Source organism: Podarcis tiliguerta (genome assembly GCF_965153285.1).
Source record: "Podarcis tiliguerta genome assembly, chromosome: 4".
Lineage (NCBI taxonomy): Eukaryota > Metazoa > Chordata > Lepidosauria > Squamata > Lacertidae > Podarcis > Podarcis tiliguerta.
The window spans coordinates 36,667,146-36,691,198 of NC_139537.1; the positions used below are offsets into that span (position 1 = coordinate 36,667,146).

The 24,053-nt window shown below is 40.9% G+C and overlaps 1 protein-coding gene and 1 long non-coding RNA gene across 2 annotated transcripts in view; one reads left to right on the forward strand and one right to left on the reverse strand.

The window, feature by feature from the left end:
* Window positions 1-14,821, forward strand: part of PLCXD2 (phosphatidylinositol specific phospholipase C X domain containing 2) — a 29,316-nt gene extending 14,495 nt beyond the window's left edge. Inside the window, exons 2-4 of the mRNA XM_083438479.1 lie at window positions 3,135-3,595; window positions 5,423-5,664; window positions 9,513-14,821. Of these exons, the coding sequence (XP_083294605.1) occupies window positions 3,135-3,595; window positions 5,423-5,664; window positions 9,513-9,663 (854 nt within the window). The 3' untranslated portion in view covers window positions 9,664-14,821. The remainder of the gene's footprint in view (window positions 1-3,134; window positions 3,596-5,422; window positions 5,665-9,512) is intronic.
* LOC310676528 overlaps window positions 1-24,053 on the reverse strand; it is a 719,806-nt gene that overhangs the window by 583,735 nt on the left and 112,018 nt on the right. The gene's annotated exons all lie outside the window — the stretch shown is intronic.

The window sequence follows — 24,053 nt, forward strand, 5'->3', positions numbered from 1 at the left end:
ATGAGTAACTCTCATTAGCTGGCATCTTTCCTTTTACATGGTTTTGGGCCAGCTCACTGTCATTTATATTCAGTCACAGAGGAAGAAATTCTTCTTTGTTTATCTGCTCTGGCTTCAGGCAAAAGAAGCTCTTACCTCTTCAACATTTATTTTTCTTCTGTTGTTCGGTCTCTGAAGATCAAATATGTGAAGTGCTTTGAACAAGAATTCCATGTGTAAAGCAAAAGAACCAATTTTTAACAAATTCGTAAAGTAAAAATAAAAAAGTCCTAAACAAAGAGGTGAGGAGGGTAAATCCTTCATGATGCTGATTGTTGCTGGCATTCTCAGAATGCGGCACATTGATGTTTTGATTTGTACACTGTATGGGCATCCAGGTGGATTCAATGCCACTAACAAGGTAATCCATTTAAGACCTTCATCTCATTTGCAGCTCAAACTGGGCATGGCAGGAGACATGTTTTTGAAGAGTCTGCTTGCGAGAACACATTAGGTGGATTCCAACCCCTAGCAAATGGCATATGTCTGATAACTCTTTGCAAATAAGGAACCCTTTTTTGTAAACTTTACTGTTTGGTGTTTTGTTTTGTTTTTTTAAAGGAAACAACTGGTGAAATTAAAAATAAATAAAATATCATGTTAGTTACAATGACTATGTTCCAAGAACAAACTCTGGCTACAGATCATGTTTCCTTTCATCCCTCTGTGAGCCAGGAGGAGCAAAGTGAGTACAGTTTTGCACATGCACAGTAAGATATGATTTATGCCTTTCCATGACATGCTGAAGCAGCCTAGAAGTGTCATCATACCAGCATGTGCTCTTTAGTGTTTAGCATACGATGTACCTTTAACAAGAAGATATTTCTTAAGATAACAAGACAACGGTGATACATTATGTATCAGTGTTCAACGCAGCAGGCTAAGTAATCCAGAGGGAAAAGCTAATGGTAAACTGACTGCTTGCTACTCCCTATCTCTGACTTGTTTGCAGGTACCTGTCGCTGGAAGACTGTCCAGTGTAAGACTAGTCCAATATTAGCATATGGAATGTGCAGTTAAAGCCTTTGATCTGAAAACATCTAGGAAGCATTTCTCTCACCTAACACAATCGCATAGCAGACATAGGATGTCGCCTTCTTAGGCCAGGGTAGGCTACAGTGTCAGAGGATAAACCATCACAGGAATGAATGGCTTCATCTGGAGCACCTTATTTGGGTGTGTTGGGTGTATACACTGTGGGGTAGTTCAGTCAAGCAATTAAGCTCACCCCAGAAAACAGCTGTTTAGCAGAGTTGTCTTTACTAGGTCAACACCAACATAAACTACTATACACACACACACAAAGGTAAAGGACCCCTGGGCAGTTAAGTCCAGTCAAAGGTGACTATGGGGTTGCGGCACTCATGTTATAAGTAGTCTTCTCTCTCTGAACCTAGAGAGGGCTCTCTGCTTCAAAGTGCTTGCTGCGTTAAAGTCCATAGCCAAGTCTTTAGTTCAGTTGCTTTGAAAGTCCTGCAACTGGTGGAATTTTCTCAAGTTCTGAAGTCTAGCAGTTTTCCAACTCCCTCCTCCGAAAATCTCTTGAAAAAGTCCTCACTCAAATCCACAGTTCCAGCAGAGAGCCATCAACAATTCCTGCAATCTCCCACCAGGACCCACACAGTATGCTGTAACCTGAGCTCCTTTATATACAAAGTGACTTACCAAGTAACACAGATAAGAGAGTAGCAAGATGCCTGCAGATGCATTGTGGGGAATGAGTTATCTCTGCTGACTTGAGGAGAATTAACCCATTAACTGCATTCCTAAAGACACTTTTGTATTACAAAAAATGACATTTGAATACAGTGGTACCTCAGGTTACAAACTTAATTCATTCTGGAGGTCCGTTCTTAAACTGAAACTGTTCTTAACCTGAGGTGCCACTTTAGCTAATGGGGTCTCCCGCTGCTGCCGCAGCTTCTCATCCTGAAGCATATTTGCTTCTCATCCTGAAGCAAAGTTCTTAACCCAAGGTACTATTTCTGGGTTAGCAGAGTCTGTAACCTGAAGCGTCTGTAACCCGAGGTACCACTGTAATGGGTTATTGCTTGTCAGCTTCTAATATTTCTGTATGACCATTTCTCATTAGACAAGGTCCTATCTGGGGATATCAGTAACTTTTATAGAAAATAGTGTCTTGGCAGTGAAACATGAAGTTCAAGGTTTTGTTAAATTCTGAGTTGGTAAATGCTGAATTGGTGGGTGGTAAATGTGTGTGTGAATCCTGACATTGCAAGCTGGAAACATCTGTTTTTCTCCTTTGTGTGCATGGTTCTTCTTCCAAGGAATCTACACAAAACTCTGGTCACCTGCTTATCTCCTTAGGCAGCCTCCACCAATCTGGTGCCCTTAGTTGTCCTGACTGGGGCTGATGAGAGTTGTAGTCCCAAACAACTAGAGGACAGCAGATTGGCAAAGGCTTTCCTTTCATGACCCATGGATGACATTTGCTCATCACCAAATATTGGGTGGGGAGACGGAGGTGGAAAACATCTAACATTGGAGCTTCTGTTTCTCCAAATCCTGGCTTCCAGAACGCAACTACAAAAACAAACACCACAACTAAGGGCCAGTTCAGGCTGTAAAATTCCTCCACTGCGGATATGTGCAGCTGTTCTATATGATGGTTTTTTTAAATTCTTGAATTGTTAGTAACATTTCTATGTTTTTGTAATACTGCAAAACAGTGACTGTTACTGTTTTGATTTTAATTAACTGCCTTAGGCATTTTGGTATAGAAAGGAAGAATATAAATCTTTTGAATTGAATAACTCGTGGAGAAAGATGCTGTGTCAGTGACTGCAACTGCCCCCCCCCCAACAGTCCTGATCAGAGGTGAGCCTGTCTGACGGTATTCCATTTCTGTTGAACCAAACTCATCCTAGCAGTAGCTCCATCTGGTCTTAATACCCCCATTTACAGCTGTGTGTAGTGATTTATAAGTGTTAACAAGTGGCCCTAAGTGATTTTCCCAGTGTTAAAAATGAGCAATACAAGAATGGAATCCAGTTTTCCAGAATCTGCTTCAGCGAAGAGCACTTGACACACCCCAAGTTGTAGGACTAAAATGATGTTGTCTTTCTTCTCTGTAGGGTCACACGATTCCTTCAGCTACTGGGTTGATGAGAAATCTCCTGTGGGACCGGATCAAGCCACAGCGATCAAGCGGTTGGCTAAAATCTCTTTGGTGAGGAAGGTCATGAAGAAATGGTCAGTGACACAAAACCTAACGTTCAAGGAGCAGCTTGAAGGTGGAATCCGCTACTTTGACCTCCGTGTATCTTCCAAACCAGGCGAAGCAGGTCAAGAAATCTACTTCATACATGGTTTGTTCGGAATCAAAGTATGGGATGGGCTGATGGAGATCAACACCTTCCTAGAACACCACCCTAAGGAAGTGATCTTCCTGGATTTCAACCATTTCTACGCTATGGATAACAACCACCATGCATACCTGATCAGTAGGATCCAAGAGGTTTTTGGATCAAGACTCTGCCCAAAGGAGTGTGTGGAAAACGTGACATTACAAAACCTCTGGGAAAAGCAGCAGCAGGTAGGAAAGCGTTTCTCATTTAGCAACAAATTTCTATAATTCAAAGAACTCTTAGAATTGAAAGTGTCTTGCTTGAACCTGGAATGGGGAGGCAAGCATGGAGTCCACCTTTCTTGCTCTGAGCTGGAGAAAGGAGCAGAAGATTTCCCCCTGAGTTCATCCTGCATTTCAGAAGCGTAGCATAATACCTTGTCCCTGTGTGAACAGAACTCTAGTTGACCAGTAAGGCAAGCCCCAGTTTGATTCCTGTCTATAACATTCATTAACTGTGTGTTCAGTACTGTTAGGATTACTTTTGGGCTGCAATCTTTCATAGCTATTGTTCCTTATTGGACCTTCACCCCCTTTAAAGACTACTATGGGGCCTGGATGAAACTAAAACTTATCTCATGGTATGGCAACTGAAATGCTGTTCTTTAAAGTAGGGCTGGGAAGCCGGTAGTTCCTTCAGCCACAGCCAGCATAGTTAGTATGTAGGAATGTTGGGACTTGGAGTCCACAGTGTCCATCTGGAGGGCCACAGACTCCCCATTCCTGCTCTGAAGCACCTGGTATCCCACCACCTTCCAGATCCCCTACCCATCATGATCTGGCTACCCTACTGTCCTCTGCATCTGTATACCAATTGCTAGAAATCACAAGTGGGGAGAATGCTGTTAGGGCTTCCCATAGGCATCTGGTTGACCATTGTGTGAAGAGGTGGGCTAGATGGACATGTGTTCTAGTACAGCAGGGCTATTGTGCTTTCCTTAGTCACTGCATTTCCTGTGAACAAGTGTCTGATGCAGTTTACCCCAGGCTTTCTCTTCTCCTGAGCTACTGTGGCCTTCAGTCTCTTTTATTTATTAGTTGTGGTGACAGCCCTGCTTCTGCTTGCCCTTCTCAACTTATCATGTTCTGTTGGTCCTGTGGATTGCTGCAGACATGGTCACCTGGACCTACCCCACCCCTTCCAGAACGTCAGTGCAACAACCCCCTGAAACTGCCTTTCTTGATTTTCAGTTCCTTTTTTCTCAGTTACCAATCAGGCTGACAGCACAGCAGTCAGTGCTAAAGGAGCTCCTCCTGGTGGCGTATATGAGTATAGCGGGGTGGGGGTTAGTGCTACTAAAGGTGCAGTCCTAAAACACACATGAGAAAGTATGTCTCATGGAATTTGTAGGGACTTGTTTCTCAACAAATGATCTATGTTGTGACACATAGAACTACGGCAGCAACAACAACAACAAATCATTGCAAATCCTCTTCTTTCTGCATGTTATGTTACAGTATACGTATTATATATTGTTTGGCACAAAGCAGTGAACGGAATAGTACTACAAAAAAAGACTACAGTAAATACAGCATACCAATCAAAACACTATGAAAAATCATCAGTCACACTCGATATACATTGGTTAGCTGCATTCATGCACTTACCACAGATGCAGCCAGCATTTCTGTTCTCACTTAGAAGCCAAGGTACCACACACACACACACACACACACACACACACACACAGTTTCTCACCTATCAGCAAGACCATCCACAGTCACCCAAGGGAAGGATCCTCACCTCCTCACAGCCCAAAGATGAAATCCAAAAAGCAGACTGAGCAATAGTTGCATTCTTATGGTCACCTTGTGAAGTGAAGTGAGTCTTGAACTCCCCAGCTCCTGCTTTTAACCTTTGTGTAATCCCTATTTGTGGCAAATATTGACACCAATAATACTGTCGTCCTGCTTGCCCAATGTATAGAAAGCAACATTTTGTGTGAAATTATTTTTTAGCGCTGAATGTAAGTGAAAGAAGAGCTTGTTCTGATATGTTCTCTCTCAATTTCCCAGGTTCTCATTTTCTACCATCATTGTCTCTATGAACAATATCCCTTTCTGTGGCCCGGGAATAAAATCCCAGCACCATGGGCAAATACGACCAATGTACATAAACTGCTGCAGTTCTTGGACACTACTCGTGGGGAACGAGCAAAACAAGGAACTTTTCACGTTTCTCAAGCTATTCTTACACCAAGGGTCAAAACCATTGCGCGGAATCTCATCCGTGGCCTGAAAAACACACTTGTTCACAAGTAAGTGCCTGTTTTAGCTTCCTTTGGAAACCTTGTTAACCTGTGCTTGCAATCCTAAACCCAGGTACCTAGGAGTAAGCCTCACTGAATTCAATAAGACTTACTTCTGAGTAGATATGGTAGCCTTGTCCTTCTTACTTGAAATGCATATAAAAATAATCAAGAGTCCTCTCCCAAACCTTCAGCCAACAGAAGATGGATGATAGAAAGAATAAATTGACTCCACTTATTAATTTACTCAGGGTGCAATCCTGTTCACACTTAACTGGAAGTAGGTTTGGGTGAATCTGCCAATTTCATTTTTTCTGTTTTTCATTTTCCCCCCAGTTTTAAATTCAGTTTTCTGCATTTCCACATCAGCTTGCAATTTTTAAAAAGTCTTTATGACAGTTCATCAGCATTTTAGTTCAATTAGTCCTCAGATAGGCACATGTTGCATGCTTTTGCAAAATTCAGAACGGTGCAAATTTCAAAGGATGGCAAACTTTAATTAAACTGCAGCCATTTTGCTCGGAGTTTGAATCAGATCAAATGTTTTTACTAAGAAGGCAAAAATCCATTACCACACACACACACACACACACACACACACTGATGGTGCCATGGGTTCCAATTCTGTGCTCAAAACTTTATTCCATTTTACTGAAATAAGTAGGCTTACTTATTTCTGTTGATGAGATTAGAAACTGTAGTCGATACTGTTGCAAGTTGCTGCCACCTACAGACCACAGTAAGTAATTGAGCCCATTTCTCCTCACTATATTACATATCCATGCATTTAACATATTAGTAAGTAGTGATGGCTTTCATTTCATTTCTTGGTTAACTGATCAAATTTAAAATAGCCATGTAATGATTTAATTACTTTCAGAATGCTCTCTGAATGAAATGATAAAGCACTGAATTCATTGAAATGAATATTTTTAAATGCAGGGGAACTTTTAATTCAACACAGCTATCAATCTATTAAAGCTACAGTAGCATGGTGTGCTAGTATAGCAACTAGCAATACTGGCTGCAAGTGGGAAATGCATACTTTTAACAGTAAAATCATATATGGGGTTAGGATGTCACTGACGTATCTTCATCTCTGACACATTTCTTATACATTGCCTCCAGACTGGCACTATTTTGTGAGAGGGACCCAAGCACTTGTAAGAAATTTAGGTTTGTGCAGTTAAAATGGGTTAAATCATTCTGTCACCCTAGTATAATCTGCTTTAAAGGGAGGGGGGCTTTTGCAGTTGATAGGGTGTTGAGAAAAGTGTGAGAAAGCATTGAGAAGTGTGGGGTGAACGATGAACAGGAAGATGTTTGAATATCCCACAAACAAATCAGAATGAATGGTTAATAAAGACTGAATATAGTCTAACCTCCACATGAGCTACATACAAGCAAATCATAATGAATTCTCAACAAATAGGCTCTGTGGAGGAGCTCATATCCACAACTTGTCAATGCCACTTTTCCAAAGTAGTTGTCTCTGCAGTAATATGACACTAGATGGTGCTAAAGTGCTTTCCCTCCCTTCTCAGGAACAAATGTATTTGATTAAGAACTTTTGTGCGTTTAATCTCCTTACTCAAACGTTTAATAGCAAAAATGTAAAAAGAATGGATTACCATCAGCATGCCAATTCAGAAATGATACAAATACCCCGAAATACCTAGTATAAATTGCGTGGTATTTGTTCAACCAAATATTATGGGTCATTGAAATAAGTAGCTTTATTCCATTGACAGGACTAACACATTGTCCTGTCTAACACAGTGACTAACACTTTTGCTTAGCTTTTCCTTCTGTAATTCCTCATTGCCACCCAGCTAAGCAGTGTCAGATTACCGAATAGGCAGGGTAGGCCCTTTTAGGGATCCTGCGAAAACGGACCAAAATAATATTGATTTGATCTTGAATGAAAAGTACAACCAAACTTTATTAGTTCAATGCTATCCCACTAGAGCATGTGTGAGGGGGGAGAGCCAAGATTTCTTCTGCCTAGGGGCCTCTGCAGGGTTTAATCCGGCATTGCAACTAAGCCATTGCTGAAAATTTCTGGATGTAAAGGTGACTATAAATGCAAGTCAAATGTTTACATAATGGCCCAGATAGTCTTTTGTTAGCATGGAAGGAGGCTTCTATGAAAAAGAGTGGGATGAAATTACTGCAAAACCTGGTAATACATAAAGATGTTATTAACACAGTTTTAATAGAGAATTTCCTTTCAGTACAATACCTTCCACTGTTAAAACCAAGACATCATATTTTATAAGCAATTCAAACAAAAAAATTAACTTCCACATTACATTTATAAAGACTTACTAACTGTACCAATAATCTCAACTTTTAAACTTGCAGCTTTCCTGGGAAATTTGTCATGGCATGCTGCTTACTGCCAAAATGAAGTTTTTCGTTTCATGCAGATAGAGTTTTGAAAGAATAACACACAGCAATATTAATTTTTAAGGGAAGCTCGGGTGAAAAACTGCTCAGCATACACATGGGGGCTCCCTAAGAATGTATGAACATATGCCTGCCACCTCCATGCACACTCATTGCATATATTTTGAGTGCCGGAACAAGGCCACTGTGATTTACAGAGGTTTCCTTTAGACCTTGAAAAGGAATCCTGTACTCGAACACTGATACATTCACCCTAGTATCTGAGCTAGAATGTAAAAATGTTGCACAACTTTGTTCCTCTCTTTTGCATATATAGATAGATAACCTCTAAGCAGTTTAGATAAAAACAATAACAATACAGCAACTTTCAATAACATTTCCAAAACACAAGGAAACACAACCCAATTGTATATCACAAACAAAGCCAAGCAGGGTACAAAACAACAAAATAAAAATGAAGAGTCAGAGTCTAGGATAGGCTGGGTAAACATAAGGTTTTAAGAAGTGCTTAAAGGTCAGTACTTGCTTTGCCTCACAAATTACCCAAGGTGGGGGGCATTTCAGATGCCAGGTGATTTCATCTGTTTCTGTATTGTCACCAGGTGACATCCTGCTAATCAAAAGATCTTAAAGATTGGCTTGGTCTGTACAAGGGGAGATGGTGTGCTAGGTACCCGATTCCAAGTTGTTTAGAGCCTTAAGTTCAAGGCTTTGTAGTTGACATTTAGCTTGGTAATAAATAGGCAGCAGTACAGATCTTTCAATGCTGGTATAATACATGTAACAAAGTACACTGCCAGTTTCATTCTGCACTAGCTGCAGACTCTAAACCAGATACAAGGATAGCTCCAACAAGCTGCAAAACATTTCCTTGTTTATTTCCTTCTCACACACCTTGTAGCGTTGTTCCCGAGCCAATCAGAATTTGGCTTTTAATAGGTGAGAGATTATCAGATGTGGCTTGCTCCACTGATAACTTCACCTATGAGCTTCTGCTGCATCTCATATTGGGTGAGTTGCTGCCACCCCTGTTTCTCAAAGAGACAGTTCCTTATTGGCATAGTGGTTTGAATCCAAAGCCTTCCACTCATGAAAAGTTCCTCCATTCATGAAACAGGGCTTAGATGCAAAGGAGGCTTACATTAATAGAAGTACGGAAAGGACCATTTTTGCCAAAACCCCTTGCAGGCCCCTGGTCTGGAGAGCCCCCATCCCCAACTCCATAGCAGATGGGGGCATAGTGAGCTGCAGGAGGAAGGGGGTGAGACCTGAGTGCTCCCCTTTCTGTGAGTTGAGCTCCACTCACAGAACTCTGGATTCAAGACAATGCAGTTTGGGAGAATGCTGTATTTGTATGCAGTGCCAGCATGCTGATTATATACAGGATGCAATGTGCCTCATGCACACAACGAAGGAACATGTTACATTTTCCTTTCTTTTCCCTTTAGGAATCTCCCTTCGATTCTGGACTGGGTGAAGCTGCAGAAACCAGGCGTCATGGGCGTTAACATAATTACATCAGATTTTGTGGAGCTAGTTGACTTTGCAGCTACCGTAATTGCATTGAATGAGCTTCTCCTAGAAGACAATGAATCCTGACAACGGGAGAAGTTTTAATGTGGGAATGTTGTCCAGTCATATCAAGAATTTTCTTTCAAGCTCTCTCTCCACCTATCGGTTTTGCTGTTTCACACAATGCCAAGGCACAAGGCCACGTGTTGATTGGACTGCACAGTCCTCAACAGCACGGCTTCCTTCGTCCCTGTGCTGCATGTATGGCTGCTCTGCCTACATCTGCTGAACTACAGAATATGTGCCGGCTGGACACTTCAACATCTGTAAATCATTAGCAGGAGCCTCTCTCTAGACTTGTTGAGTGTGTGCATCCTGCATGTTATGAAACCCAGGAGCCCAACTCTAAAGATAATTATTGAACTCTAAGTACACATTTACCAGACTAGCCAAAAGATTTTGTTCTTGGCGACAAAAGTCAGGCATGTGCCCTGCTTTCTTCCTTTCAATTGTACTGTATATTAAACTACCTCAGTCACTAAAATACAAAGCACAAACAATCTCAATTGCTAAGAGTGACCTTTTTGTAAATATAGTACCGTGTATGAGTTTTTAAGAGTTTATTGTGAGGTATAAATGAAGTTTTTAAACCTCTTTCTTTCTTTCTTTCTTTCTTTCTTTCTTTTTTACTTGAACTCTCATTTTAATCTATTAAGAAAATTTGGTAAGTTAAAATTTTTGGAGCAGAAAGATGGGCATTTTAAAATACAATGATATTTATTTTGTAGCATTTGAAATATCTATGGTGGTATGAAGTACAACGGGAATGTAATAAGTCTGTGGATTTTGTAGGAAATCTTTCCCAGATTGTGTACCACAATCTGGTGGGTGGTGAAAGAAGATATTATGTATCTCTCAGCAAGTCACTGCTCTGACCTTGCCTTCCCCAATTAGCCACCTTCTGAGGAAAATTAATTCTGCTGTGAGTTTTGCACCAGCTGTAACAGAATATTTCAAATACTCCCCTATGCAGAGTTGGAGCAAATTTGCTACCATTAGGGGAGTCTGTTACATCTTTGCATGAATTGCTTCATTGCTCTGGCCTCCTTCCAGTCAGAAGATGAACCCAGATCAGAAGGTGAAGATGGGTAATCTTTGCTATTACATGCTCTGAAAGTACCCCTTTTTGGGTGTTAGCATTTTTAAAGTGTAGTTTGGTCATCAGAAGTTTGGAAAAAACCAAGTGAGTGCTCGTGGACATTTCCTACAGAATCCATATGAGTTTTGCATTCCAACATAAAGTGTGTGCAGTTTGGTGGCAGAAGACTAAGATAAAACTACTTTTATCTTGGCAGAGGTTTGCTTATTTTATTGTTTGTCTCCAAGACAGTATGCAAAAAACTATATAAGAGGAAGGCTAGGGTTTCTGTGAGCCTCAGGTGGGTCAATGTCACCCCTCCAATATTTGACCCAAAGGTTTGCTGGTGCTGCTACCTCTGCTGCTTTTGTAACCCAATATCTAACATGTAGCAGCTTAATTTATTTTAAGTTTCACATATGCACAATATGTGATTAGTGTCTCTTTTTGAAGTTTGTGCTGATGGGGAAAAGCATTTATGTTGACTTTGATAACTTCCTGTTTGGAAGTTCTTCCCTTGGCATTCATAAGGGTTAGATTTATCTACTGTTATTATATAATTTTAATGGACCTTCAGGGAAAAGCAGATTTGCTGAAAGGAATTTCGGCTTCAGTTCTCAGGCTTGCAATGATTGCAAATGATGCCCAAAAAAATCCAGGTTTCAAATCTGGTGGTTTGAGTTTTCTTTTATGTCCATTCCTCATGCTAGGAACCATTTCAACCTGTCTGAATTAGTTTGAACAGGAAATGAAGGCATTATTTTCCTGCCTTTCTAAAGGGCTTTCACAGGTGTATACAGAGCCTGAGTTTTTGTTCATTTTATGAACCTACTTTGAGATGGAATCACTGGGCTTACTAGTTAGGTTGATATGTGGTTGTGTTTTCTTCCTTTCTTCATCTCGGCTTATATTTATTTGTACACAATAGTTTGATATAACAAAATGTGGTTGTTGAGCATACAGTGTAGCAATGAAAACTGGCACGAGGGATTTCCTCTGAAACTGAAGCATTTGCACAGCAGTACTTTGAAGGTATTTGATGGTTTTGTCGCCAGTAAAGAGAAAATGATGGTCAGGGACAAGTGGTTAAGATTTTGAGGTCTATTCCTAATGAGATCCCGTTATCATATGGAGGGGACGTACTTGTTGCAAGTCTCAGGGTGAGAGACCAGTTCACACAGGTTCCCTTTGAATAGACAACTCCACACCTGAACTTGTTTATACCATTCAAGAAGTGAATCAATGGTTGGAAGAGTCAAACACTGATTTGCTTAGATGATCTCACCTTTCAGTAAAAATGAAGTGACCTGTGAACGAATCACAGTGGTGTGACTGAAACTGCCTGGAATTACCTATTTGTGTAGACAGAGGTAGTTGCTGAGAAAAGATTTGATAATGACCTCTGATTCTCGATCATGTATATGGATACTTTGATGTGGGGTTGAAACAGACATGTATGCAGTTGGGTTTGATAGCTGCCTGTTACTGTATTAAGATGGTGAGTTTGTTCTATTTATTTTGTATTTATTTGAGTTTGTTTTCAGTCCTACCATGCAAGTTTCAGAGCAAAAGTATAATTTAAAGCAAATGAAAATATAAGGAAGGTATATTTTGATATCTTTGATATGGCCAGTTGAACTCTGTCAGAGCACCATATGTTAATGCCAGAAGATTCTCAGTGTGGGGCCTCATTAAACTTTTTCACATGATAAAGTCACCCCATGGTGATTTTTGTGATGTTTTGTTTGCATGATCAATATTTCATTTGGTTGCTTCCTCAGTGTTTGGTGAGAGGTGGTTCTCTCTGTCCTGGTTCACATGCAGTGTTGGAACATAGTTTTAAGATGGTGCTTTTAATGTACATGAGCAATCTGATCCTCCTCCACTTCTGTGTTGCACAGCAGAGGAAGCAAAGCAGAATCTGGTGTTAGTGTGAACCTGGGAAAACAAGCCAGACTCTGCCTTGTTTCCTCTCCCAGACAGCAGCAGGGAAGGAACAAAGTACTTGCAAACATTTAAAGCTACCATTTACTTTAAACTATGGTTTGATGTTGTGGGCAAATGCAGTCCCTGTGCAAGTTGGCTTTAATTGGGTTAAAGTTAGACCTGGCATGCTAAATATCATGCCTCAGTCCGTGAAGGTGAGTTGCTACATGAAAATCTGCACTTGGACTGTATCGGTTTTCTTGAGAAAGGGGTTATATAACTTGAACAGTTACTGTGAATTTCATTTGCTGTCCTTTTCATTTGAGCTTGGTGTATAATAAAACAAGTCCTCTCAGTGATCAGAAGCATAGCAACTAGACATAAAACAGGAGGCTGCTTTCTTGTTTATGAAGGACCTAATCTATTTGATTCCTCTGGCTTAATAAGTGTCCCTTGAGCATAGTCTATCCTCTACTCCTTTTCAGAAAGAAATTTAAGGCTGATTTGCACATGCATGGTTTCTTGTACCACAATGGCACAAGTGCAGATTTCCACAACACAACTGTGTGAATTGGCTCTCTTGTGAAGGTGGGGAAGGGTATATTGGCATGATTAAAACTCACCTGAACCTTACTGTGGGTTGCCAACAGCTTTTCAGAGGAAGCTGCACTCAGAGGAAACTTCCCTTTTCAGAGGAAGTTTGCAGAACTAGGACCACTCCTGTGGTTTGTAGTATCTATCATTTGCCATTAGAGTCATGCAGAATACATTTAAGAGCAAAGGTATCAAAGGCAGAAAAATAAGGCCAAGTATGTCAATATTATTTCAATTCTTACAAACTTTAGGTTGGGATTTTATTGTGCAATTTAGTGGTTGTGCAGATGAGACCTTGTGGTATAAAGGGATTAGATCTTTTTAAAAAATTGTTATTTATTCTTCTGTTAATTTATTCTGTAGGTTTCTGTAAATTATTGCATTTGGAATTGTTATGGGCCATATTATGTTGTGAATTGTTATGGACTGCATAAAATGTTGTTTTAATGAACCAGAATAAATATTATACTTTGTCCAGTGCCTAGCACAGTAAGCCCTAGTACTTGGGGCAACTTGATGCATTCCTGCAGCCAGCAATATACAAGGGTGGTGGTGAGAGTTTGGTTGTCTCCATTAGCACGAATACGCTTATCACTATGGTTCTGGCTGACCAAAGCAATGGGTGATCAGACACTTAACAAAAGTGCTCAAATGGTCTTTTATGTCCTGGAACTCCTTTGCAGTCTTGGAAATGTGACAACCATCAAAGTTGCATGGGTGAAACAGAGAAACATTTTGATTTTGAAGCAGACAGGCAGATCAGGTAGGAAAGAGCTATGAGTCAGCTAAAGAGAAAACATATTTGTGTGCAGAATCTCTTTCTTTAGCAACCCAATACATGGTTAGGAAGTGTGCTGTCTGGTTTTGGAGTCTATTTGCTTATACTATGCAATGCTGATATGAGAAAGACTCTAAGAATTTGTGCTCTATCAGGTTAAAATTTGACGGAAAACATGAGAGATTTTTGTTTTGATTTTCACAGTGTAGACCATGAAATATATCCTTATGGTCCATAAGCAATCTGCAGCTAATACTTTTTGCTACAAACAAAAGTGATAGAAGAATACAAAGGTCTATTAGGATGTCAAGTATTTATTATGACTATTTATTTCCTATAAGTACCTGATATCTGACTTTATGTGAGCTACACTTTTTTGTGTCTGATGTCTTTCTTTAATAGTCTTTGATTCTTTTCCTGAAAATGTATACATTTCATTTCCCCCCCTCTCTAGAATGTTGATTGTTCCAAGTCGAATTGGTTCATTGTACCTTACGTTTTCTATTTCAAAACTCCTGGGTATTGTAAAGCCAGTATACCTCACTTTATTTCTGTACATAAAATTTGGGGCTACATCTGTTCTTCACATTTACTTGGTGTTTTGTTTCTAATCGTGAAATTTCTAACTTTATATATGTGTGCGCACCATTACTGGATACAATGGAATTATTCTGTTAATTGTTCAATTATAATAAAATTATTTTGATTCTTTTTTTCTGTTGTGCAAAGCAATTGCAGGAAATGTACAACTTTTCTTCCAACAACTTAGAAATTCAAATAACAATAAACAGATGAATTCGCATTAGAAAGAAGTTTGTTGAATAGATTTAAAAGTTGTGTGCTATCTAATTCGGGAGTAGCTGACCTTTTTGACTTGGTGGGTGCATGTGCAGACCAGATGAAACATCATGGGCACTACACACATTCCATAACACTCTCCGTCCCAAGTGTTAACCCCCCACCCCTTGCCCTTCATGTGACTATTAGACTTGGTAGGAAATGCCTTCTGTTGTCTAAGGGAGGCTTCTTTCAAGTGTGATTTCAGCAGAGGGAGGGGAAGGAGCAGTGGGATCCAGGGATGGCTTCTGTGAGCACAAGCCTGCCTGTGGTCCACAGCAGTGATCCCTGATGTCGTAGTTCATTGCCAAGGTTTATTACTGTTGCTTTCATCTAGAAGGTGCTACTTTACCTTCTTGTCTTTCAACCTGGGAAATTACTCTACATTTGATTCTCTGTAGAAATTCATTTTGGCACTGTAAGGCAAGGTTTCAGAAACTTGGCTGTTTTTGGACTACAGCTCCCATCATTCCTAGCTAGCAGGATCAGTGGTCAGGGATGATGGGAATTATAATCCAAAAACAGCCGGAGACCCATGTTTTGGAAACCCTGCTGTAAGGAATCTTACAAATAAAAAGCAGGTACATCCAAGAGAGCATATTGGCCAGGCTTTTTGAGCAAGGGACGGAGGTGTTGTTCTTCCATCTCAGACCATTCCCACTATAGAGTACTCCAGTGTAGCATAATGCAATAAGGAGCCCAGAACCAGAGTGCTTATGCATTCTATTCTACCCCGAATGGTCTGGTGGAAACCAAAACTGCCATGCTCCCATGATGTCTTGCCGTTAGCTGTTGGAAAATGCGGAGGTTAGTTTTACCGTAATCAAACAAACATGCTTCCAGGTTTGTTTGTTTGACGGGGCAGAACTGGTAAGGGGCAAAGTACACAAACAGAGAGTGTCACAAGGACCAGCCCTCCATGGACACATCCTGCCTTTGAAGAGAGCCACCAGGTGAAAAGGAAAGCATGACTTTTGCACTGCTATTAACCTTTCTGGGTATTCTGCATGAACACACTGAGACATAGGGTTCAGCACCTTCCCTTCAACAGTTCTGTAGAGGAAGACCTGCTGAAAATTTACCCTTCTGCAAAGCTATTAAATGTGCAGAGCCCTGCCCTATCTCTCTGATCAGGCAGAACACTCAGAAAGGTCAAAAGTAGTGCAAAAGTCATACTGCTTATGACTTTACACAGATCACTATGCAAAATTAAGAGTGGCTGCATTTTCAGCTTGGTGGATCCTTTACCAGTTACCAGACTTGCTGACTAATATTTCTGGTCATGTAGTCAAAGGGGTCTTGATTTGGATTTTGTCCCAGAAGCATGTCTTTGTCTAAATAGGCCTGCATTTATAGGCAGTTACCTTTGGGAAGCTAAGAAACTGTTATGGGAAAATCTGGTAAAGATTAGCCCTCCCCCCAACAAAAGACTAAACACCCCACAATAAATAAAACAGACAAAAAAAGCAGGACAACCCCTCCTAGCAACAACATAAACCCACTCATTTTTAAAATAAAAATTGTGAGGGCACCGTACGAGGATGGAAAATTGTGAGGGGACCACAACATTATAGCTCTATCATCATTATTACTACTACTATTATTATTATTACTGAAAGTTATCCACTTTTTGTCTGGAGAAAGGCATTTAAGAAAAAAGAGTTAAGCTTCATTACAGAGCAGCCCAAAGAACTTTGGCTTGTGCAACAGCTCATTAATTTACCTTGTGGAAAGGCTTTCTGGCAATGTGATAAGCCTCCTGGTTGCTGCTTCAAGACAGCCACATTCCTGAGTGGCACATGGCAGAGAATTTGCCTCTTATGAAATACGCATCACGGAGCCCTTGGCTGGGGATGGAAAATGCTCTCTTAATGCCTTTTGAAGGAAAGCCAGCTGGGGCCGCGGAGTGTTTGCCAGCAGGTCTTGTTGCACATATTTTACTCTTAAGGTAAGCACCGCATATGAAACTTGTAGAGTTAAGTAAATGTTGGTTACTAATTCAGCATTCCAGCCACACTCAGTTGGAAAAAAGGTCAATCATTCACCTAAGGCGGGAGGTCTCTGTTAACTGGAAACAATCTGAAGTGCACTTGCCTTTGTTGGAGCTGGAAAAAAGGGTGTTCATCCTCTCAAACCAACATTTCAGATTAATCCACTAGATGAGGTCCAAAGTACTGTTCAAAAAAGTAAAGGAAAACAAGTGGATTAAAATACTTGAACTAGAGTAGCCATATTATTACTACTATTTGCTATTTTAGTTTCATAAGAGAAGGTTTTACCTAATCCTTAGCAATATTTGGATGCACTGTTTGGAACAGTTTAGGAGAATGTTCAGTATTTCTTAAGCCAGCAATTGGAATGTCTAAATCGGAATTTGCAAACACATTGACTGGTTAGGGGGTACCTATGCGCCCCTTGTTTTGCTGCATGCCACATAGGAAGGAAGCTATGTAAAATAAGCCACATTTGTAGAATCGTAGAATTGTAGAATTTGAAGGGACCATGAGGGTCATCTAGTCAACCGCCTGCAATGCAAGAATCTTTTGCCCAATGTGGGGCTTGAACCCACAGCCATAGGATTAAGAGTCTTGTGCTCTACTGACTGCCCAGGTGTGACCTATATGACTTTTATTGTATGCTGCACTGGTAATCTGTTCAAAGCTAGGGTGTTATACAAAATATTTCTCCCCCCCCCCAAAAGAGCATGTTCAAATATTAGAATGAGAATTGGGTGTGTGTATTATCTAAAATTCCAAAGTTTAGTATTGCATTTTAGTGTATAAAATTGCAGATATATGTGTGTGCTTCTTTAAAAGCTCCTTTTGGATACAGTGGCCTTATAAACTTGCTTCCAAGCATGTTGGGGCACAGTCCTCATAGGAACATCTCCTCTGCAAGCCAATTACAAGGCACCACAGATACAGTCTTAACCGAGCTGCCTTTCCTTCCAATGAACCTTGCCAAGAAGAAGGAGGCTTCATGCGCAGATCAGATACTTGCTTTTGGTTCCTACTGTCTGGGGGTTTTTTTTAGAAAAAAATATTGTGAAATAGTATTGTTCAGTTATAGGTAAAGATGCTACATAATGGAAATTAGTCATTTAAAAAGCAGAGAGCTGGCAAGCAAGCCCTAAGGGTACATTAGTACAACCTTGAATCAGAAGGTAAAATCCCAAGGGAAAAACATGTAGATGACAAAGTATCACGTCAGACGCTAACCTTGGCCATACACCAATGCCATCTCATTCAGGGCGCACCTTTGCTAGAATGAGACAGGAAGTGGGCAGGGTTGGTATACAAAGAAGTTGTCTGGTGCCAGGCCTGAAATGAGTCATGTGCTATCAGGAGATCTTCAGCCTGATTGCTAGGATCCAGGAACAGGAGGATTATTGCGTCCTTGATACCTGAAATGCCCTAAGGCTCTGATTCTGCATGCCATGTTAAAAATGTGTCTTTACATTTAACAAGTATGGTTTTTATGGTGTTGTTTTAATGCAAATAGCACCAGCTGGAGAAACGGATAATTATTAAGATCACAGCAGGGGCAATCGAACCCTTCCTTGGGAAAATCCCTCCCATAAAGCTCAAATTTGCATTGCTAGGAAACTCCTGACTGGTTTGGATCCCAGTAGCAATTAATTCCCACTGAAATCACTGGCTCTTAAAGTCACGGTTCACTTTTCATACCGATTTCATCGGCACCCCTTGGGCTAGATTCAATCCACTGGTGCCAGGAAAGAGTTAAATCCCTACTCCACAGCTGCTGTGATCCCAATAATGATGTGCATACCCACTGCTTGTGTGATTTGCGGTTTTAAAAAGCTACAGGTTAGATGCAGATTTAATATCTCATCCAGGTTAGCTCTCAAGTATATACATTTAAATAGAAGTTAAAATCCACTGTCAGGAACAGGAATTTAAACCCCCCCCCCCCCCGCTAATCTTACAATTTTCAACTAAATAAAGAGTGGCTAGACCTTGGTTTTGTAGTCTGACACTTTCTCAAGGCATTATTATTGCAAAGACTGATATCATCACATTCCTTATTTTGAAAAGGTATCCCATTCTTAATATTTTGAGGTCAGATGGTCACCACAGCATTCTTTTCCTTATTAGCTTGCCTCTTCTGGGAAAACTAGATTCTTGGTTGCAATTTTTTAAATATAAAAATGTGGTTCAAAATGTGGAAAGCTCCCTTCTTAAAACAACTGTGCCTTTGTCTAAAACATTACAACAAAGCAACATTTTAGCTCAGCCTGGTGCGCTTGCTGATTAAGGCCCATGTGATACAGTAAGCTAAAGCAGCTGGGGCCATGTGGGAGATTTTCAAAAAGAGGATGAACATCCTTTTGGAGAATTATGGATTGCTGGACTCTCCACAGATCCAAAGCTAAGATGGAAAAGATTTCTTGTTTGTTTTGACAGGAAGGGGGGCGGGATATAAGCTCCAAATTACAAGTCTCGCAGCATCAGCTCAATTGTTCGTTTTGGTCAATCTTGCTCCCAGCACTTGATTAGTCATGGCCGCTACAGAGGGCAGGTGTAACAGCACTGTAACTGGTTACTCAAGTCCATCTCAACCACTTCTGCCTTTAACAGTCTAGTCACTGAACCATGAGCGCAATGGGAAACAAATTCTCCCAGTGCTGCTTACATGTCTGCTGCAGATAGTTCAACATGACCTCTCACGAGCCGCCATGCACTTGGTAGCTAAACATGACTATGGGCTAAAAATCAGATAGTTGTTTATTTCCTTGACATCAGATGGGACGGCGTTCCACAGGGTGGGTGCCATCACCGAGAAGGCCCTCTACCTGGTTCCCTGTAACCTCACTTCTTGCAGTGAGGGAACCGCCAGAAGGCCCTCAGAGCTGGACCTCATGAATGATGGCTGAATGATGGGGGTGGAGATGCTGCTTCTGGTATACTGGGCCGAGGCTGTTTAGGGCTTTAAAGGTCAGCACCAACACTTTGAATTGTGCTCAGAAACCCCACCACAATCCAGGTCCTTGTAACATCCCCATGTATTTGCAAGGCACTTGGAAACACAAATAAACTTGGAGTGGATTGGGAAGAGTTGAGCCCTACCTGAGCCAGTTTGTTTCTAAAATTGAGAAGGAATTGGAGGTTGCCCAGCAGCGGAAAACTTTTCACCCACTCCTATTTCTTGGTGCATTCAAAATATATGTTAAACTCTTGATGCAACAGAAAACCATATGGGACACAGACAATATACACAATGGCTCTAAGCTTTTATCTTTTCATCTAAATGTAGGCTTATGTCATCACTAAACAGGTTCTCTGAATTCTGGACTGTATTAACAAGGAAACAGGTTGTTTATTGAATTGTGGTGCCTTATGGGCATGATTTACTGCACTCAAACTGTTCCAGTTTAAAAATAGCATCTAGAATATTGTGCCTCTAGAAGGAAGGGCATTAACATTTGAGATGAGCTTTGTATGGCATTCAGGCTTACATGAATTTCAAACTGCAATAAAAATTCTGGCCCAAACTTGAGCAAAGTCTTTCCTGGATTCTACCTAATACCTAAGGTTCTCTTGTTAGGACTGTTTCACACAAGACACCCCCCCCCCCCCCGGTGCTGATATAACCTCACAATTGGAACACCATGTAAACATGGGTTCCATATTGTCTGACAGTTGTACAATGATGCATAAAGAATTTAAAGTTTGGTTCTCTTAAACCCAACAATGACAACAACAATTAATTTATATGCTGACTATCTGACTGGGTTTCCCCAGCCACTCTGGGCGGCTTCCAACAGATATAAAAACATAACAAAATATCAAACATTAAACAAAACTCCCCTAACCAGAGCATGTACCACTCTGGCAAGAGAGTGCGCAGGCAGGTAGGGTCTCAGCCAATGTACCAGATGGAGTTGGTAGCCCAGGACATAGAATTAACCTGTGCCTCCATGGACAGCTGTGAGTCCAAAAAAACACCCCAGGCTGTGCAGCTTGTCCTTCAGGGGCAGTTACCCCATTCAGAACCAGGGAGGTCCGTTCTTAACCTGAAATTGTTCTTAACCTGAGGTACCACTTTAGCTAATGGGGCCTCCCGCTGCCGCAGCGCCATCATCATGCAATTTCTGTTCTCATCCTGAAGCAAAGTTCTTAACCCAAAGTGCTATTTCTGGGTTAGCGGAGTCTGTAACCTGAAGCGTATGTAACCTGAAGCGTCTGTAACCTGAGGTACCACTGTACTCTCTCCATTTCCCCCTACCATCCCTGTCCACAACCAGTTTCCTTCCAGCTGGACTTCCTTTTGGTAATGGATCAAGCTGGGAGAAAATCTAGGGAGGGGATGGGTGATAAGCAGGATGCATGTGGGATTGATTTGGCCTAGGACCCTCATACCTACGGGACTGCCTCTCCTGGTATATCCCACGGAGGACCTTACAATTTGCAAATAACAACACCCTGAAGATTCTGGGCCCCAGGGAAATTAGACTGGCCTCGAATGGAGCCAGGGCCTTTTTGGCCTTGGCCCCAGCCTGGTGGAATGCTCTGTCACAAGAGACCAGGGCCCTGCAAGATTTGACATCCTTCTGCAGGGCCTGCAAGATGGAGCTGTTCTGCCAGGCCTTTTGTCATGGTTCATACTGACTCATTTTCTCTTTGTGTAAGAACAAGCATGAAGGAGGTTTCCCAGCCCGCTCACAGGTCCTTATAATAACAGTGGAAACAGTTGGTCCTGGCGAGTATTAACCGCTTTCAATTTTAACCTGAGGGTTGTCATTTGTCCAGTTTTAAATGAATGTTAGAATGACATCGGATTGAGCTTAAAAGGTTATTAGCAATAAAATGGGGAAGGAGTATGGAAAACTTGAAGCTTAAAAGATGTAAAATTAAAAGGTTTAATATATTAAGATATTAAGAAAAGATTAGGATATATTAAGATATTAAGATAAAGATTAAGTTAAGATAGAGGGAAGGGATTTGCTGATTAAATATATGAACTGGAATACAGTGAGGGGAGGTGTGAGGAAGTCTGGGAAATAAGTAAACGCAAGGAATATTATGAAAATGGAATTGTTTTTATTGGTTTTTTTCTTTTTTTGTTTATGTTGTTGTTCTTGTTCTTTTGTATTTTTGTATTTTTGTATTTTTCTTCTGTTTCTTCCTTTTATGTAAAAACCTTAATAAAATATTATAAAAAAATCATTTGTCCAGTTTTAATTTAATTTTAATGTATTAGAATTAATTTTGGGGTGCATTTTAATCGATTGATTGCTTGTTTTCATGCATATTGTATTATTTATATGATGTTAGCCGCTCTGAGCCCGGCTCCGGCCAGGGTACTATTATTATTATTATTATTATTATTATTATTAATCCTGTATATTCCTGTGCATTGCATATTAGTGAGGCAGGACCCCATAGATGGGGGGGGGGGCAGCACAGCCACTATTGTTCATCTTTGCATCCTTTGGCCTCATAACAGGAGTGCCAACTTGGCCCTGTGAACGTCGGGGCCGTGAGTGCCATGCAGTTTGCATGGTCCTGACACTGAAATTTGTGGGTGCCCTGTCCCTTCATGGGGAATTTTGTGGGTGTCCGGGCACCCAGAGCCCCAAGGAGTTGGCACCTATGCCTCATAGAATCATAAAATTGTAGAGTTGGCGGGGACCCTGAGGATCATCTGGTCCAACCCCTTGCGGTGCTGGAATATGCAGCTGTCCCATACAAGGATCAAACCTGCAGCCTTGCCATTATCAGCACCATGCTCTAACCAACTGATCAGACCAGTTGTGACCCATCTTCTATTGCAATGGTTTACAGCATATCAGCAGAGCTGTTTCAGAGAAGTATTCAAGTCTGCATTGAAGCTATTAATTCTTTACCAGACCAAAGTTACCAGAGGATAACTGCCCTCTTGAATGATCCTTGAACATCTGAACGTTCCTGACATTGTTAGAATGAACAGCAGGCATCTGTTTTGAAACTCCATTAGATGGTTCAGTGAGGATTTTATTAGCATTATTTATCACCATTCTTCTGCCTACTAGTAACCTCATGTTTGTTTAAAACTGAGAAAGCAGACACAAGGATACAATCAGGCAGCATCCTCAGACAAAAGCCCTTTCAAAGCTAAAAATAGCTGCTCAGAGGCTCTGGGGGGTGGATTTTAGCCCAGGTTTACATTTTTATTTTATTTTTTGTTTTACCTCATTTGGTCATACAAAATAGAATCCAGAGGGCTTTGGGGATTCAGCTGTATGGAGGCGGAGTCTCACTGGGATGAAAGGGGATGCTTCTTATGCTGTAGATACATTGCTAAATATGGCTTGCATTAATAACAAATGAATCAGTTCACTGGCTGAGCTGAGGAAAATTTCTCCAGCATATTCTAAGACATGTGGCAACAACATTAATACTGCGTGCAAGTAAGCAAGATTACTGTTTTATACCAGCAATAATTATGTAGATTGGAGATGAGATTTGTCAAGCTGCTTTTTCAATCTCCTCTTAAAATGGTTGCAGCTAAAATAAAACAAAAAGCCCAGAAAGTCACACTTCTGATATGAACTTTTGCCAGGTTTTCTTTTTACTTTATTGCATTATCTCAGAATGCACAAAATAACATGAATAATGCAAATATGAGCTGAAGTAAACAAAGCTTCAACCAACAGATAGTTAGATAATTGTGGAAGGCAAGAGAAGGTGTTTTCAGCAATGCCAAAAGGGCAATTTATTAAGCAAAATAAGGAATCTGGGGTATCAGCACATGATAAAGAATTGAAGGGAACTCGGAGAGAGGGTTGAGTGGTTGCTGGATCCTGCGGATCTCCCTCTCCAGTGGCAGAGAGGGAGATTTGTTTGTGGAGAAGGAGATATTCACGCATCCTGGAGATGCCTTGGTGTGGTGGCAAGCTCTCTCATTGTCCTGCAACACCACCTGCATTGAAGGCCAGAAACATAGTTCTCTGGCAGTGTGTCATGGGAGACTGTGCATTCAGCAGATTCTGTGCCGCCTCATTCGCCCAACATATACACCTAAACTGGCCAATGCAGGCAATGGGAGGGAAAGATTTTAATACCAGACAATGGAAGGAAAAGTTGCTCCCTCCTACCTTCCACAAGCCAAAAGGGCTTAGGAAGTGGTGGTTTCTTCACTATGGATTTTCCCCACTGCTTTATGATCACTCTGCCCATAAAGTATTGACCCTGTCCAATGGAG